The following is a 19,870-nucleotide window of genomic DNA, read 5'->3' as shown; positions in this document are numbered from 1 at the left end:
TTCTTAATCCTATTCTGTTACCTATTTTATTTATATTGTTCTCAATACCAAAGTGATTTAATTATAATAATTTTATATCATTCCTTGATATCTAGGAGGTCAAACTTGTTTTCTTTTTTCAAAATATTTTCTGGTTTTACTCAGGCCTCCATTCATACATGTTCTTAGATTGTTTTTCTGAAATTAAAAAAAAATTATTTTGGGGATGTGTGCGTGTGTGTGTGTGTATGGTAAATGACACCCCATGATATTAAATCTTCCTTTACAAGGACACAGAATATTACATTATGTTTATTATTTTATATTAGTGTATTTATTGTTTCTTTTCCTTAGTTTTGCTACCTTGATAACATTGCTATTAATTCAATATTTCCCCTTGATAATTTGGAAGTTCTATTCTAATTCACCCTCATTAAAGATTATTTTCTTGCCCCTGAATTCACAATCATGTACATACTTCTCTACTATTGCCTGACGACACAGTATGAACTATTTCCCTTACCAAGAATTTCCTATTAAAATAGGACCCTTACAATACTTCCATTTCCGCCCTAGTTCTCTTTCTCCTATCCTCCCCAGAAAAGTGGACTTTGGAATGCTTTTCCTTTCACCATATTACTAGATTGTGCTCAGATATTTAATTATTTAATTCAAGACTCCCCCTTGCAGGTTGTCCCTTTTGTTTCAAGAGTCCTTTCTTATAACTTATATTGCAATATCCTGGTAGTTTATCATTAGCTCTTTTAATTCAATATACAAATAGTAGAAGGTCCATATCTTACCACTGTTTTCCTTCCTCTTCATCTTTTCCCATCTTTCTGGTTAGTGTGTTTTCCCAATATACTCTGAATTCTAGTATAATATCCATGAGGCATTAAATTCTAGACATACTCTTCTGTGTACCATTATGCAATAGCAATCCTAGCTTTTCATAAGAATCAGCATAGTGGGTGTAGGGAAATATTTTGTTAGTTGGTAATGGGGATGTTGGATTATATGAATGTTAAGGCACTGAAGTGAACGTCTTGCTGCTGTTCTCCATTTGAGGCTGGTTTGTTCAGCTTTTTCTGGATGAGAGTTCATGCATATTCATTGAATAAATTCATCTGTTCTGGAGGTAATTACAACTTGCAGCTGTTGGGGGCTCAAGAGACCATATTCCAAATACGAGACCTTGGCATGCTGAGTACTTTGAACTGAAGGAGATTGGAGGAGCTTCAGAGGCAAGGTCTTTCTGTCCTTCTCCTGCCCTCCTATGTTCCACCTCTTTTTCCCCTTGAAGAAAGTCACAGAAACCAGAATTCCTTATCCTGAAAGCAAGCCATAAAACTTAGAAAGGTTACTCTCTCCCTTCTCCCTTGATGACCCTCATTCCAGAAGGGTCCTGCCCCATACCCAGGGGAAGGCATGCTACAGACACCAAGAAGAATCTGGATGGCCTTGCTGGGTTTCCCTGCCCAGTCTATTACAGTTTAGCACTTTCTCTTTTATCCAATTACATTGCTATATGGCTGTCCATTCTTCAGCAATCCTAGGCACAAAATAGACAGCTTTCCCTGAGTCTTTTGGTCTTCATTTCTGAGGGCTCGTGTATCATGTAAAACTTTGAATAAATACACTTATCTTTTTCTCTTGTCTTTTGTTACAGGAGTGTCAGCTTTGACTCTTAAGATGGGTAAGGAAAGGTATCACATCTTTCTGCCCCTACGCATCTAAAGAACCATGAGACTAGGATTACTTTAAGTAAAATAAACGATGTCCAGCAAGTTCATCTTTTGTACCCTGCCACCTTTCCTATGAGAGTCTATTATTTGCAATATTTTCTCATGTCCCTCCAGATGCCTAATCTGTATGCTGTTCTCATCCAGACACCAAAAATCTCTACTAAAGTTTAATTTGAAAGTGCTTTGAGTATTTTAGAGGATTGGAAGACAGTGTATCTGATGTTTTTGTGCAGCTAGTGTTAAAGTCTCATTAGTGCATTCAATCTGGGGTCATCAGTGATTACCCCTGCAATCTATCAGCTCTGACTCTTGCCAGGCTTGTTCCTCTAGATACATCACCTCAAATAGCATTTTCAAAGACTTTCTTTTTTAAAGCTATGTTTATCTATATTTTTTATATTAAAAATTTTCTTAGATTTTCTATTCTACTGATTTTCAGATATACTGTACTTCTTTTACATAAAGCTAATGTTTTTATGTGGCATTGCTATTTCCCAGATTCTCACTCCAACTTTGTTTTCAAAACAAATCTCTCCAAAAGTATCTGAAAAGTTTTTTTTGTTTTCAATGTATGTGCAGTTTTAACACAAAAATGTTATCCTTTTATAGGAAAACTGAAAGTTTTAGAAAAAAGTTATTTCTACTGAAATCATTCCCTTTTGCTAAACTTATTGAAAGTGACTTTTAGTTTGCATTTTTCATTAATCTTTTTCAAAGAGAAATACAGTTGTGGTGTTGATTTTGGATGACTCTTGCACCGTTCTTTCCAAATTCCCCAGGTGTGAAAATTTGAGGGATTTTAAATGAACAAGTATCAGCCAAATATGCAATCTGAAAACCAAAGTGCACGTATATATTGGGTGCATTTCTCTGCTGGGATGCATGATATTCTAATGAGGCAATTTACAAAAACAAATGTAAAACTTTGTCAGAGCAGCCTTAATATGAAGGTTCATCACAAAAAGGCCATTGAGGAAATAAGACATTAACAATGGCTATTTGAACAATTCTGTAGGCATTATGTATCAATGGGAAGGGCAAGAGTAGTTAATGCTTCATTAAAAAGGATTTTTCTTTCTTGCAATTATTGGGTCTCAGGCTTGTTTCTGCTCCTGTTGCTAAGGCCAACAGCCTGCCAGATAGGAAATGATGTTGATGAAGACAAAAATCACACTTACACACATTTTTGTACTTAAACATCTAGAGAATTGGGAATAGTGTGTGCCAGGATAGGTGCAAGTTAGAAAGGAAGGGAAAAAAAAACCCCAAATACATAAGGGTGAAAAAATACAATACGCAATAATTAGTTCACACTCTGAAATTCCAGATGGCTCACTTTCACACCAACAATTATTTCATTGTTCTGGGTCCTTCCTCCAAATATTTTTATGGAGTTATACTCCTATGAGTTATCTCTGCCAAGATTTACTCAAAGGAAAAACCATAACTATACAAAGTACAATGCAAAATAATGTGAAGTGACTCTTTCTAATTCCAACAAGTTGGTACCTGAAGATGATTCAGTTTTGTACAGAGGCATATTAGCCATCAGCAACTATCCTTTTCATCATTATTGCAAATTTTGGGGTTATCATATAAGTAGTACCACAATGGAGTATACCTACGTTTCTGTTTTAAATTATCTATCTATATGGAACTTAGTGACATCTATCATATGTTGGCTTTTGGGATGGACTGTCATTACACATTCAGTGCCCTCAATAACAGCGCACTATTCAAAGAATCATGGTATAAACCTCTTTAAAAAGGCAACTGCTACCAGCAGCAGCAGCTTGGTTTTGCCAAGTGAATTCTCCCTATATATTTGAATAGTAAAAAGAAAAAAAAATGATAAATTCTCTTCATAACCACTCCAAAGAGTGTTTAATAATCTCATCTCTCCCTTTAGAATCTCTTAAGTATTCCACTAAAGGAGCTAATCATAAACTACTCAAATTTAGGTATTTTTATGTCACTATTTTTCTCTAACATTTAAAGTAAAGCTAAACTTTTCATTCAAATAAAAGAAACCACATGACCATTTAACTAACATGTTAAGACAGCATGATGTAATGGAGAACACATGATCAGTAAGAACTGAAAAAAATTAAACCAGGTTTCAACTTTGTATGGGGCATTTATTTAACTTTTCTGTTGACTCTCTGGGGTAAAATGGCTGATCTACCTCAAAAGGAGCTTTTAAGGGGTGGATAAAACACATGAAAAGACTAGTTAGAAGGCAATAACAATCTTAATAGTAATTCTGTAATAAAATCCATGACAGTAGACATGTATTATTAATATATCACCCTTACATTTGTTAGAGAAGGCATGATTATTCCTTAACTAAAATTTTGGAGGGTAGAGCTTTCTCCATGAGACAGCAATTTGCAACATTATTGCCTGTTGAGCCTACTAATTTGCCCTTCCTAGTTCTTTTTATTTTGCATCTTGGTGATAAAGTTGTAATTTTCATACTGCTGGATAGCACTTAGAATCAGGACTTGTGTCACTATTTATGTAGGTGAAATACATGGCTAATGTTATATACTTCTGATACTTTTATATTTTAAAAGGACGTATCATTTCTCTGAAAAGTTGAGGAGGTATACTCAGGCCATTTTAATGCCCAGTTACAAGAAACAGCGAGGTGCTCCCCAACTAAGTTTTTTTCTTTTCTTTTTTTTTTTTTTTGAGACAGGGTCTCAACTCTGTAGCCTAGTTTGGAGTGCAGTGGTGTAATCACAGCACACTGCAGCCTTGCTCTCCTGGGCTCAAAGTGATCCTCCCACCAAACACTACCCCCTATCATTGAAATCCTTAAAAACCAGAATACATCAGATGCTGAAGTGTTATGTCCAGTTTGCCAACAATGCTATTTCTTTGTTGATTCCGTAAGAGCTCTCCCACCCCAGCAATACAAATAAAACAGAATTAAGTTTTCTGTGAAAACAAGTACTGAATAGGGCTGAATGGATAACTTGGTCAATGCTTTCATACAACCTGAAAAATCACTGATTAACTCTCCACTTCTTTCTCTCTTTAGCACTCCTTAGCATGGATTTTTACATGGTAAAGACCTGTGGGAATTATGGAGGGAAGCATGGACATTTGTTATAATTTGGTAAGGCATAATATAGTACTTGAGAAAGACAAATGTGACATTTTTGCAATGTACTCTTTTGTAGTAAGTCATCATAAATTTCAGCACAAATGAGCTACTGATGATGCTACATTATGGGCTTTTAACAAAAGACCAATAGTTTTTATTATCTCTAGGTTTGATGAACGATTTAATCATCAATTTAGGTTTCACTAACAAAACATTAGATAATTTGATCTGGGGTACAGTATTTCAACATTTAGTTGGGAAAATTTCAACTACCTAGGTAGTTGAAATATTATTTAAATTATATTAAAGAAATTTAATATAATTGAGAAAAATTAGAGCAAAAAACTCACAAAAGACTTTGTCACCAGAAGTATTTATTCCCAAAAGAACGACATATCTTGAGAACAAAGTAACTTTTGAAGTTCATTTTGTGTTTAGGTACCAACAATTGTTAATGATGCTCAGTTCATATTTTCAGAATATCACATTGATAATGGTACTATAATATATCCTGGCCTACCAGAGTTCCATGGATTTAAATAAATAAAATTTAATTCTGCCTTTTAAAACATGCAGGGTTGTTTTACGGTTGTTGAGTTTTGTGTGAGTGTGTGTATTTGTGTGTGCCTCTCCTTCTTATTGAAGGATTCAGACAGCTATAATGCTAAAATGTTTTGTGTGTGTGTGCATGTGTGTATTTTTAAAACAATGTCTATACTTCTGCCTCTATTGATGCCATTCTTTTGTTGAACCTGTAAAGGTAAGGCCCAAATTCTGAAACCTGGTTAAAGTCACTAATATTCCTCTGTGAGGCCCCTTGTTAGCTACCAGCCCTCCCCTATCCACACTCCCTATCTTGCTGACATGTGTGTAAGCCCAAATCATCAGTAATCACCTCAAGGCTGATGACTTGTAGGCTTATAATTCCTCAATTAATTTTTATTGCTCTTACAATATTTGTAAGATGAGTGAGAATAGCTATTTGACACCTTAATATATATGTATGGTATATGTTAAGTTTTAGGCTGTAATTTCTTTTAATATACTGACAGTATGATGACACATGAAATAGCAAAATATCAGTCTGTAATAAGATATAAATTATCCTTTATTAGATACCCAAATAATCTTTAAAAGGAAGCTAGAATTAAAAAAAAAAAAAGGATACCTGCTTTTATGATCAATTTATTAGAAACTACTGTGGCAACTGTTTACAACGTGTTCATTCTTTAGACCTAGTCAAAACTTATTACTAATTATTTTGCTAAATAGAAAAACTTCAAGCCAGTAGGAAATCTCAGTTTTTTAAAAAAATTGCTGTTATTGTATTATTAGTCAGGGTTACTCTGGCAGCAAAGCAAAAATGTTCAGATGCCACATCTCCTAGCTTTTATGTTTGGCTTTCAGAATGAGCAGTTGGTCATTATCAGTATTATTATAATATGACCAGTTAATAAGTCTGACAAACATTTTCCAACCTGTCATTTTTGAAAAGGAGAGGATATTTTTGATACAGATACACAATATACAAAAAATCCCAGAGCTTGAAATTTCATGCATCCTGTGCCTACAAATAAGAAACTAAATATTAATCTAGTTAGTTATCTATGTGTATAAAGAAAAAAAAGCTGCTAATCAATATTCCTGCTAAAAAATAAATTATTACAAAACATAGGCAACTTCCTCTCTCCATTATAAATGATCAAAAACCAAGGTAAAAATCTAGTGTTTCCCCAATCAATGAAAACAATATATACCAGGTAAATGACTAGTCAAGTCTAGAAGAGAATAACGCAAAAATGAGCCACTCATATTTTAGGTATAAGTGACAAATATATTTCTCTTTATTACTTTTAAGGTTTTCTCTAATGTCTTTTGGTAGTGGAAGCATTTTATTTGATTCCACTGTTGCTCATGGTTTGAGCCCTACATACTCCCTTCCCTTTCACCTCAAAGGGAACTCCTTTGTATGTAGCCACACACTCATCATTAGTGTGAAGATCAGGCTGGATCTGCTCCCAAATCTTCTTCTTAGGATTCAGCTCCTTGTCGGGCTCTCCTGTGTAGGAGAAAAAAAGCACAAGAAAATTACACAGCTAATATACAAAAATATTAAAGAGACTATTCACAGAGATTTCCAGTGAATTGTTTTGGCAACATTTTCTGATTTTTGGACCTAATCAAACTTTTAGCATTTACTTTATTTTTATTATGTCAGCGGTTTATATTCTTGATTGGTAAAATAAAATCGTGTTGTTTATGTATATTAAAGATATTATATTTTACTCTTATATTTTATAAGTAATAAAGCTTAATGAATTGTATCCAAATTATCAAAATAATAAAATGTAAGGTACTCACTGATATGGTTTGAGTCTGTGTCCCCACCCAAATATTATGTTCAATTATAATCACCAATGTTGGAGGTGGGGCCTGGTGGAGGTGATTGGATTACAGGGGCAGATTTCCTCCTTGGTGCTGGTTTCATGATAGTGAGTTATCCTGAGATCTGGTTGTTTAAAAGTGTGTGGCACCTCCTCGCTCTCTCTCTTGGTCCTGCTCCTGCCACGTAAGATGCTCGCTCTTGCTTTGACTTGCTTTGACTGCCACGAGTAAAATTTCTGAGGCTCCCCAGAAGCAGATGCTGCCATGCTTCCTGTACAGCCTGCTGAACCATGAGCCAATTAAACCTTTTTTCCGTATAAATTACCTAGCCTCAGGTATTTCTTTACAGCAGTGCATGAATGGATTAATATACTCATTTTATCATTAAATATAAAGAAAAACTGTGAAGAAATGAAAATATATTTCGATATGTTATATTTTTACAACTGGCAGAAGCAGCTTATGCTTTAATATGTTTCAAAATACAAAATGAGCAGCTAGATCACTGCTCTAGTGCTTAAAGATTTCTTATCAATACTGGAGAATGGCTTAAATTTTGGGTTTCTCTAGCTAATGATGATAACTACTTTGGATTTCATTTGTTACCCATTCTACTCGGTGAGATGTAAAGAAACAGAAAGGAGTAATGAGACAGGGACTAGTATTTTCTAAGCACTAGGAACATATATTGTTGCCTAAAATTCACACAACCAACTCTGACTCTAATTTTAAGTATAAAGAAACTGAGGCTGAGAAAACACAAGTTGCTCAATGTCACATGATCAACAAAGCCCATGTTCTGCTAGTACAGCACTCTGCCCCCTGACAAACCATACTTTAGAAAGTAAACAACCTTTTTACATGTGGTTAATACCCACAACCCCTCTATTTATAGTAACTCACAGTATAAATTTTATAATAAAAGAAAAATTAGTAGTAGAGTATATCTGGTCTAGGCTTAAAGACAATACACCAAACAGCTCCTCTACTTAATGATAGAAAAGTAGAGAGTAAAGTTTAATGTAAGTTCAATAGCTGAGAATGTTCAATATTTAGAATGAAGAATCAGTCAGTTCAAGAAACAATGAAGAAAAGTAACATATCTCTTAAGCTGTAGAACTTCGATGATTCAATTATTTTCCTGGAGGTAATAAAAAAATTGCTGAAGTATAATTAAGTAATGATAGAAATATAAACCTTCTAGATCTTTTTTTCACTGACTCCTAAGTTGAGATCTCTTGGAATTACTTAATTACTGGAAGTATTTATATTTTATATTAGGAATATAAAATATATTTTATATTTATATTTTATATTCTGATGACATCTTATTATATAAAATAGTATTTATTTTCCAGTCATATACATATAAGAATAACAAAACTGTGTAAATTAGTTGGTCACTGTAGTTTTGTTGTTTATTAACTCTTCAGAAACTATGAAACTGCAAGAACATACAACATTGCCTTCTAACATGCAGGCTTTCAGAGATAACAGAGTAGTTAATTGAATGATACACCTACATTAGAACATGTAATGAAACTAAGACTGAAAGTGACTGGTATAAAAAATAAGAATTTCTCCTACTCCTTTAAGGATGTTTGATTCGACAATAGAGAAACTAATAAATAGAATGGAAAAAAAAACCATAAATAAAGTTCAATTATATTGCTCCTTAGATCCATAAGATTTTTATTTTTTGTTTGTAAATCATTCCTTAATCTATAATCATAATCTTGTGCATATATTGTGTGGCAAAGCGGGCACTCCGGGATTCTGGAAGGCTAGAGGGAGAGATACTGTTCAGGGAGACCTGAGCACTGACTCAGATTTGCAACCTTTGCAACCTTGGCCCAAAAGGATGTTGCCAAACTGATAATGAGTTAGTTAAGAAGCAGACTGACATACACGCTTCTTATAAAGAATATAGATTGTGTGGGTAAATTCTTGCTGCAAGCAGACATAAGCCCTAAGTATAAAAAGCTGTGATGCAACACAAAATTAACCTTCTCAGATCTAGAAAGAAAGTGCCATATAAACTAGATAACATTCATAATAACACACAACACGTATATAGTGCTTACTAGGTGCTGGTCATTGTACTGAGTGCTGTACATACATTAACTTGTTTAATTCTCTCAGTACATATATAAGTAATATTCATTACTCTCACCTTACAGATGAGGATATTGAAGCACAAAAGTTATAGCAAAGAATTTAAAATACCAGGCAGTTGGCTAAATGTTTCAAAAGTTAAAGCTTACAAACCCAGTTAAGAAAAATACCAACTAAAAACCCCTTCTTATAGATGAAAAAACTGAGGTTCAGAAAGATATGAATAAGATGAGTAAGCGAGCCATGCAGCTATCTTGGGAAAGAGCCAGTGGCTCAAGCGGAGTGAGCAAGGAAAAGCTGGAGTTCATGAGATTAACAAAATAATGGGAGATCACTGTAAGAACCTGGGCTTGTACTCTAGGTGAGATGAAAAGCTTCTGAATAGTTTTGAGCAGAGTAATATAATCTGCTAGATCACTCTGCCTGCTCTAATTGAAAATAAATGGAAGAACAGAGAGGGCAAAAGCAGGATGATAAGTTAGAAGACTTTTGTAAATATGCAGAAAAGAGATGTTGGCTTTGGGATTAGGGTGCTAGCGGTGGAGTTAATAATAATTTTCGGTATGTTCAGAAGGTAGAGCCACTAGGATTTTCTGAGGAGAAGAATGTACGGATTGAGAAAAGCAGTTAAGCAACTAGGAGGATGGAAATCCTATCAAATAAGATGAAAAATACCATGGAAAAATGAAAGTCTAGGGGGAAGAATGGGATATGTGTCCTTCCCCCTTGGAACATGTACATCAAAGAGTTCATTTGGCAGCTATCTAGCTTATCTAAGTGACTGGGTAAAATTGCCAAAGGAATAAGCATGGAAAAAAAAGAGGTCCAAATCCAAGGTCTGAGGCCCTATAACAGTAAGAATCCAAGGAGGTAAGGAAGAATCATCAAAGGAAATGACAGGGGCAGCCAGTGAAGAAGGAGGACCACCAGGAGAGTGTGGTGCCAGAAGCCAAGTTAATTAATAATAAGACTGAGAACTAGACATATAGCTACAGGGAGTGACTGGTGATCTTACCCAGAGCAGTTCTGGCAAAACACAGTGGGGAAAGAAACCTGATTAAAATGGGTTTTCAAGAGGAGGAATCAAGTATAGACAATTTGGATTTTTAATAAATGGACTTTTAAGTTAAACCTATGCTTCATAATTATCTATTAATTTCTACTATTAATAAGACTCGATATCAATAGAAATAAGCATGATCTTGGAAGTTAAAAGTCTGACTGTAAATTCCTACTTATTATTTGATCATAAATAGTGCATTCTCACAAAGACCTGGCATTGTCTTTGTTTCCTAGCTGTAGTACTGTTTTCAAGTTAGTTTTGCTTGGTGGGAGTAGAGTGGTGAGCATATGCTCCATGAATCTAAAGCCATTAGGCATCTCTGAGAAATCATGGAGACCGAGATTTTCCCAAAATGTAATCTCCAAAAAAATGTTGTTAGAGCATAGACCACTATGATTTCTCATCTACCAAGGTTCAAGACACAGATTCATTCAAAGTCATGGGTACTTGTAAAAAAAAGAAAATCCCCTGTGTGCTTTTTTTTAGACTAGTCTACTTTTGATTAGGAGAGTAGAAATGAGTTCCAAGGAAATTAATCCATGCTTTCATCCATATTTTCCGTCTTACTATTCCATGTTAAAACTCTTCATATTGTAATATTTCATTAAACACAGTTAACGGAGAATTTTAAAACATGCCTATATAATCACATCAGCCTTGCTATTCAATAAAATTCAGCTATTTGCAATCAGAAATGACAAAGGTGACATTAAAACCAATCCCACAGAAATACAAAAGAACCTCAGAGACTATTAAAAACATCTCTTTGCACACAAATTAGAAAATTGATAAATTCTTAGAAACACACAACCTCTCAAGATTGTACTAGAAAGACAGTAAAAACATGAACAGACTAATAACGAGTTCTCAAACTGAACCAGTAATAAAAACCTACCAATTAAAAAAAGTCCTGGTGTGGTGGCACATGCCCGTAGTCCTAGCTACTTGGGAGGCTGAGGTGGGAGGTTGGCTCGAGCCTAAAAGGCAGAGATTGCAGTGGGCCAAGATAACGCCACTGCACTCCAACCTGGGTTACAGAACCAGACCCCGTCTCAAAAAAAAAAAAAAAAAGCCCTGGATCGGATAGATTCGCAGCTGAATTCTACCAGATGTACAAAGAACTGGTACCAATCCTACTGAGACTATTCCAAAAAACTGAGCAAGAGGAGCTCCTTCCTTATGTATCCTGTGAAGCCAGCATCAGCCTGACACCAAAAACTGTCAGAGACCACAAGGAAAAAAGAAAACTTTAGGCCAATATCTCTGATGAACACAAACACAAAAGTCCTCAACAAAATACTGGCAAATCAAATACAGCAGCACATCAAAAAGCAATATACCACAATCAAGTAGGCTTTATTTCTGGGATGCAAGGCTGGTTCAACATACGCAAATCAATAAATGTGGTTCACCATATAAATAGAATTAAGACCAAAAATTATATAATCATCTCAACAGATACAGAAAAAGCTTTAAATAAAATCTACCTCCCTTCATGATAAAACCCTCAATAGACTAGGCATCAAAGGAACACACCTCAAAATAATAAGAGCTATCTATGGCAAACCCATAGCCAACATAATACCTAATGGGCAAAAGCTGGAACCATTTCCCTTGAAAACTGGAATAAAACAGGGATGCCCACTTTCATCACCCCTATTCAACATAGAACTGGGAGTCCTACACAGAGCAATCAGGCAAGAGAAAGAAAAGGCATCCAAATAGGAAAAGAAGAAGTCAAATTATCTGTCTTCACTGATTTATGATTCTGTACCTAAAAAACCCTAAAGACTCTGCCAAAAGGCTCCCAGAGCTGATAAATGACTTTAGTAAAGTTTCTGGATACAAAATCAATGCACAAAAATCAGCAGCATTTCTATACACTAAAGTTCAAGCTGAGAGTCAAATCAAGAACACAATCCCAATTACAATAGGCACACAAAAAATGAAATATCTAGGAATGCACCTAATGAAGGAGGTGAAAGATCTCTACAAGGAGAACTATAAAATACTGCTGAAAGAAATCACAGATGATACAAACACATGGAAAAACATTGTACACTCATGGATTGGAAAAATCAGTATTGTTAAAATTGCCTTACTGCCCAAAGTAATCTACAGAGTTAATACTATTACTATCAAACTACATACAACATCATTTATAACAGAATTAGAAAAAAATTTTCTAAAATTTGCGTGGAATGAGGAAAGAGTCCAAATAGCCAAAACAATTCTAAGCAAAAAGAACATAACTGGAGGCATCACACTACCCAACTTCAAACTATACTACAAGGCTACAGTAACCAAAACAGAAGGGTACTGGTACAAAAATAGACACACAGACAAATGGAACAAGATAAAAGGACATAGAAATAAAGCTGCACACCTACAACCATCTGATTTTCAGCAAGTCAACAAAACAAGCAATGGGAAAAAAACTCTCTATTCAATAAATGGTGCTGGAATAACTGGCTAGCCATATGCAGAAGAATGAAATAGGACCCTTACATTTCACCATATACAAAAGTTAACTCAAGATGGATTAAAGAATTAAATATAAGACCTAAAACTGTAAAAATCCTAGAAGAAAATCTAAGAAATATCCTTCTCAATATCACTCTTGGCAAAAATTCTAGGAAATATCCTTCTCAATATCACCCTTGGCAAAGAATTTATGACGAAGTCTCCAAAAGCAATTGCAACAAAAATAAAAGTTGACAAGTGGGAGCTGATTAAACTAAAGAGCTTCTGCACTGCAAAATAAACTATCAGCAGAGTAAACAGACAGCCTAAGGAATGGGAAAAATATTTGCAAACTATGCATCCAACAAAACTCTAATATCTAGAATCCATAAGGAACTTAATTCAACAAGCAAAAAACAAATAACTCCATTAAAACATGGACAAAGAACATGAACAGACACTTCTCAACAGAAGACATATATGTTGCCAACAAATATCAAAAACGCTCAACATCACAGAAGTGCAAATCAAAACCACAATGAGATACCATCTCATACCAGTCACAATGGCTATTATTAAGACAAAAAACAAAAATAACAGATGTTGGTGAGGTGGAAGAGAAAAGGGAATGCAAGTTAGTTCAGCCACTGTGAAAAGCAGTTTGGAGTTTCTCAAAGAAATTAAAATAGAACTACCATTTGACCTAGCAATCCCATTACTGGGTATATACTCAAAGAAAAACAGAATATTCTACCAAAAAGACAAATACACTTGTAAGTTCACTGCAGCACTATTCACAATAGCAAAGACATGCAATCAACTCTAGTGTCCATCAACAGTGGATTGGATTAAAAAAGTGTGGTACACATGTACTATGGAATACCATGCAGCCTTAAAAAAAGAAATTAATATCCTTTGCAGCAAAATGGATGCAGCTGGAAGCCATTATCCTAAGTAACCCAACACAGGAACAGGAAATCAAATACAGTACGTCTTCACTTATAAGTGAGAGCTAAACCTAAACATTGCGTATACACAGACATGAAGATGGAAACAAAACGCACTGAGTACTACTAGGAGGGAGGTCGGGAGTGGGGTGAGGGTTCTAAAACTACCTATTAGGTACTATGCTCACTACCTGGGTGATGGGATCATTCCTATACTAAACTTCAAGGACATACAATTTGCCAATATAAGAAATCTGTATCCCTTGAGCCTAAAATACAAGTTGGAAAAAAGAAAACCCAAAAAACCTTAGTTTAATTTTATTGCACCATTACAAAATAATTTGCTCACACACACACACAAATCCTCAGTCATTTCTACAAATATGTCTCCAAATTGTTCTTTTACCTAATTCTATTTGTTATCTTCATTTATATCTGCCTTTCCCAATTACTCTAGTCAAATAAATATCCTTTAAATGCAGTCTTAATTTCTAACTGTTTTTCTTTTTATCAGGTCCTTCCTCTTATGTGAGATAAATACTTATTCTATATCTGCCAAGAATCTTTTCTCTTCTGCTTCAAAGACCTATTTGAAGAAACTTTCTCACACATTATGAAGTTTCATCTGTCTCAGGAGTATTTTTATTAGAGAAAACAGGCAATACAAAATGAAACTTCCTTTTAGATTATTAAAATCATTACATTTTAACTTAGATATTTTCTCTATATCCTGAAGTTGAGTAAAAACATATGCAAGTATATTATTAGATGGAATTTATAATTATAAATCTAAACTTTTCATCTCTGTCTTTCTGTGCTGCAGCATGAGACAATCTACAGCATAAGTGATTTTGCAGCACATTAATCTGTTCTCTATCCACATCATACTTTTCTGCTATGCTGGTATTAATATTATTGCTTTAGTTAGGACAAAATCTCTCTGTGGTGTTCTGTTAGTCTGTTCTCATGCTGCTAATAAAGATACATCCAAGGTTGGGTAATTTCTAAAGGAAAGAGGTTTAATTGACTCACAGTTCCACATGGTGGTGGAGGCCTCACAATCATGGCAGAAGGTTAAAGAGGAGCATGTGTTACATGGCAGCAGGTAAGAGAGCACGTGTAGGGGAATTGCCCTTTATAAAACCATCAGCTCTCATGAGACTTTTTCACTATCATGAGAACAGCACAGGAAAAACCCTCCCCCAGGATTCAATTACCTCCTACCAGGTCCCTCCCACGACAGGTGAAAATTGTGGGAGCTATAATTCAAGATGAGATTTGGGTGGGGACACAGCCAAACCATATCATTCTGCCCCTGGCCCCTCCCAAATCTCATGTCCTCACATTTCAAAACCAATCATGCCTTCCCAACAGTTCCCCAAAGTCTTAACTCATTTCAGTATTAACTCAAAAGTCCACAGTCCAGCATCTCATCTGAGACAAGTCCCTTCTGCCTATGAGCCATAAAATCAAAAGCAAGTTAGTTACTTCCAGAATACATTGGGGGTACAGGCATTGGGTAAATACACCATTCCAAATGGGAGAAATTGGACCAAAACAAAGGGCCTATAGGCCCCATGCAAGTCTGGAATCCAACAGGGTAGTCATTAAACCTCAAAGTTCCAAAATTATCTCCTTTGATGCCATGTCTCACACGCAGGTCATGCTGATGCAACAGGTGGGCTCCCACAGCCTTGGGCAGCTCTACCCCTGTGGCTTTGTAGGGCACAGCCACCATCCCAGCTGCTTTCACAGGCTGGAGTTGAATGTCTGCAGCTTTTCCAGGCACACTGCGGAAGCTGTCAGTGGATTTACGATTCTAGGGTCTGGAGGACAGTGGCCCTCTTCTCACAGCTCCACTAGGCAGTGCCCCAGTGGGGATTCTGTGTGTGGGGGGGTCCCATCCCACAGTTCCTTTCTGCACTGTCTTAGTAGAGGTTCATGACGGCCCTGCCCCTGCAGCAAATTTCTGCCAGGACATCCAGGGGCTTCCATACATCTTCTGAAATCTAGGCGGAGGTTCCCGAACCTCAGTTCTGTGCCTCTGCAGGCTCAACACCATGTGGAAGCTGTCAAGGCTTAGGGCTTGCACTCTCTGAAGCAAGGGCCTGAGCTGTACCTTAGCCCTTTTTAGCCATGGCTGCAGCAGCTGGGAAGCAGGGCACCAAGTCCCTAAGCTGCACACAGCACGGGGGCCCTGGGCCCAGCCCAGGAAAGCATTTTTTCTTCCTAGGCCTCAGGTTCTGTGATAGGAGGGGCTGCTGTGAAGGTCTTTGAAATGCCCTGGAGACATTTTCCCCATTGTCTTGGCAATTAACATTTGGCTCTTCATTGCTTATGCAAACTTCTGCAGCTGGCAGAAATGGGTTTTTCTTTTCTACTGCATCTTCAGTCTGAACATTTTTCAAACTTTTATGCTCTGCTTCCCTTTTAAACATGTTCCAATTCCAAACCATGTCTTTGTGAATGAATACAACTGAATGCTTAAGAGCACCCAAGTCACCTACCTCTTAAATGCTTTGCTGCTTAGAAATTTCTTCTGCCAGATACCCTAACTCATCTTTCTCAAGTTCAAAGTTCCATAGATCTCTAGGGAAAGGGCAAAATGCCGCCAGTCTCTTTGCTAAAGGATAGCAAAAGTCACTTTTGCTTCAGTTCCCAACAAGCTCCTCATCTCTATCTGAGACCACCTCAGCCTGGACTGTATTGTCCATATCACTATCAGCATTTTGGTCAAAGCCATTCAACAAGTCTCTAGAAAGTTCCAAACTTTCCCACATTTTCCTATCTCCTGAGCCCTGAAAGTATCCAGGAAGTCCCAAACTGTTCCACATTTTCCTATCTTTTTCTGAACCCTCCAAACTGTTCCAATCTCTGCCTGTTACCCAGTTCCAAAGTCACTTCCACACTTTCGGATATCTTTACAGCAGTGTCCCTACTACCCAGTATCAATTTACTGTATTAGTCTATTCTCACGCTGCTAATAAAGATATACTTGAGGCTGGGTAATTTATAAAAGAAAGAGGTTTAATTGACCTACAGTTCCACATGGGTGCAGAGGCCTCACAATCATGGCAGAAGACAAAGGAGGAGCAAAGGCATGTCTTATATAGTAGCAGACAAGAGAGCATGTGTAGGGGAACTGGCCTTTTATAAAACCATGAGATCTCATCAGACTTATTCACTATCATGAGAACAGCACAGGTAAAACCTGCCCCCAGGATTCAGTTACCTCCCACCGGGTCCCTCCCATGACATGTGGGGATTATGGGAACTACAATTCAAGATGAGATTTTGGTGGGGACATAGTCAAACCATATCAGGTGTTTTATACAACATGTACATTCATGGGGAGGAGAATGATTACAAGGTTTACTCAATGTGTCCTCTTGAGCCAATCTTGAAAAACTCAATAATAGTTAATAATGGTCATTAATGTAAGACTCATGATTCTTACACAGGACTGATTTTAACCTTTAAGCATTACAAACATCACTTTGAGAACTGATTCCGAAACTATTAAGTAATTACTAATAAATACCTACCTGGGAAAGCATCAAAAGTAATTCTGTCTCCAGGAACAGACCCATTTGGAGGAGCCAAGATTTCAATTTTCTCTGGTGAACTAGCACACATGACCATTGCTTGAGATAATACTCCCCTCATCTTTGCAGGTTTCAGGTTACAAAGTAAAATCACCATCCGATTTTGCATCTGTGTGAAATATAAACTGGTAAGTAAAGATGTACACAGATTAAGCCTAATCATATCCAGACTACATTAAGCTACACCTAATATGCTAAGTATCAAATGTTCTACTTTTGTGGCTGTACCTTTGTCTTTGTGTGCCCAAAGTCTCTTATTGTTGTTACGAAGCTTTGCATAAACATGAAAAAAAAATTCCTCCAAATTGATAACGCATTATGGTTGAAAGAGCAGAGGAATTTCAGTTAAAAATTTACTGAATGAATAAATGAGTGAAACAGACTTGGTTTTGAATTTCAACTGCCATGTACTAGCAATGAGAATGCATAAAGTTGACATTCCTGTTTCCTCAAAAAATGAGAGAAATAATATTGAAGAGTTGTCATAAGGATTAAATCATAACATGCATATAAAGCATTTAGCCTAGCGTTAGAATTAAAATAAATGGACACATTTACACATGTGCATTTTCTTCCCTACACATTTGATCATTTCCAGAGCTATGCTAGATTTATTTTTTAATTTAAAAAAAATGGGTTGGGCATGGTGGCTCACACCTGTAATCCCAGCTCCTTGGGAAGCTGAGGCAGGTAGACTGCTTGAGCCCAGTGTTTTTTGTTTTTTTTTTTTCAAGACCAGCCTGGGCAAAATGGCAAAACCCAGTCTCTACAAAAAAATAAAAAAATTTGCTGCGCATGGTGGCAGGTGGCTATAGTCCCAGCTACTTGGGAGGCTGAGGTGGAAGGATCGCTTGAGCCTGGAGGCTGCAATGAGCCTTGATTATGCCACTGAACTCCAGCTTAGGCAAGAGTGAGACCCTGTCTCAAAAAAAAAAAAAAAAAAAAAAAAAGATTATTTAACAATTTCAGCATCATGCATCATGAAACTAACATGTAGGGCTATTTCTACAAATTTTTTATGGAAGCAAATGGAAATTTCTTTAATCTTCATATTTGAAGTGTCTTAATTTTTTTCTCCAACTAGCAAAAGTAAGAAATATAGTTATTTAAATTTTTTCAACAGGTTTAAAATGAATCATACAAGAGAACTATTGCTCAAAGGAGAAAAAAAGATGCATTCTAGATAAAAGATGGTTTTATAAATAAATGTTATATGTAAATTTACTCTGAAATACTATGATTTTAAAAAATGAGCCTAAGAGTCAAATTCGAAATGAATTAGGGGGTCTTCATAAATAATATTTCTCTTTGGATGCTTCAAATAACTTGACAATGTCACATATATGAGAACTTAAAAGTTACAGCAAAAGTGTTTAAGAGTAGCAACAGGATTAGTTAGATGCAATCCTTTAAGGATCTGACGATAGCTATGAACCTTTTCCCTAGAAAAATGTACCACCTACAAAACAGAGTATATAATTTTGAGTTCTAAGTGTCCCTACTTTATAGAATGTTTACTAGTACTATCTTTTTTTTTTTAACTTTTATTTTAGGTTGTATCTTGATGGGTTAGATATAGATGTTTATAAAGATAGCTTTGCTTATGGTTGTGAATGATGGCTGCTGGAAGAGAAAAAATAGTCTACAACTTATAAGAACAGAAAAGATGAAGCCCAAATGAGGAGTTTTTCCAATTTAAGCTGGCTGAAGATCAGTTGGTTCTTTTCTCCAGGGCTCCTAACTTCATAAGGAGTTATGAATCAGTTCTGGTCCTATATAACATAAATATTAAAAAGTAAAAAAAGCACATGCATATGCCAAGTCTATTTCTTTTTTCCTAGATAAGAGAAACTTCACTGATCTCCTTAATTCCATCTTCCTCCCATCAACAGAGCAGCCAGAATGATCCTATTAAAATGTCAGGCTGACCAATGTTATTCTTTTGCTCTAAAATCCTACAATGGCTTTCATCTTACTCAGAAAAAATGCCAAACTTTACGATGATCTATAAGACATTTGGCACCCTTATCTCTGATTTCATCTCCCATGACTTTCTCAGTTATTAACCCTGCTCTATTCATATCGGCCTCCTGCTGTTCCTTGAACATCCCAGCCATCCATCTCTCCCAGGACTGCCTGAAATGCTCTTCAGCTAGATAAACACATGACTTGCTTTCATTTTCTTAGACCTTTACTCAAATGTCACTTTCTTTTTGAGGTCTTCCCTGGGCACTTTATATAAAATGTCAATATCATCCTGGCCTCAATACTTACTAGATTCTTTCCCTATTTTTCTCTTGGCACTTATCACTATTTAACATACTAAATATTTACTTACACCTTGGTAATATTTCTGACTCCCTTATACAAATGTGAGCTTGATAAACGCAGGGCTATTTTTAAAAATATGTTTGTTGCTTGTGTGTGGTGGCTCACACCTGTAATATCAGCATTTT

At 36.0% G+C, this 19,870-nt stretch overlaps 1 protein-coding gene across 3 annotated transcripts in view; it reads right to left on the bottom strand.

Annotated features, from left to right (window-relative positions):
• Positions 1-5,193: 5,193 nt before the first annotated feature.
• AIMP1 (aminoacyl tRNA synthetase complex interacting multifunctional protein 1) overlaps positions 5,194-19,870 on the bottom strand; it is a 33,745-nt gene continuing 19,068 nt past the window's right edge. For all 3 annotated transcript variants that reach the window (XM_055384862.2, XM_063705459.1, XM_019025574.3), the window contains exons 6-7: positions 17,355-17,523; positions 5,194-6,895 (exon numbers count right to left, since the gene is read on the bottom strand). In XM_055384862.2, the coding sequence (XP_055240837.1) occupies positions 6,729-6,895; positions 17,355-17,523 (336 nt within the window). In that variant the 3' untranslated portion in view covers positions 5,194-6,728. The remainder of the gene's footprint in view (positions 6,896-17,354; positions 17,524-19,870) is intronic.

Source organism: Gorilla gorilla, chromosome 3 (assembly GCF_029281585.2).
Source record: "Gorilla gorilla gorilla isolate KB3781 chromosome 3, NHGRI_mGorGor1-v2.1_pri, whole genome shotgun sequence".
In the NCBI taxonomy this organism is placed as follows: domain Eukaryota; kingdom Metazoa; phylum Chordata; class Mammalia; order Primates; family Hominidae; genus Gorilla; species Gorilla gorilla.
This window is presented reverse-complemented; position numbering and strand designations above follow the sequence as displayed.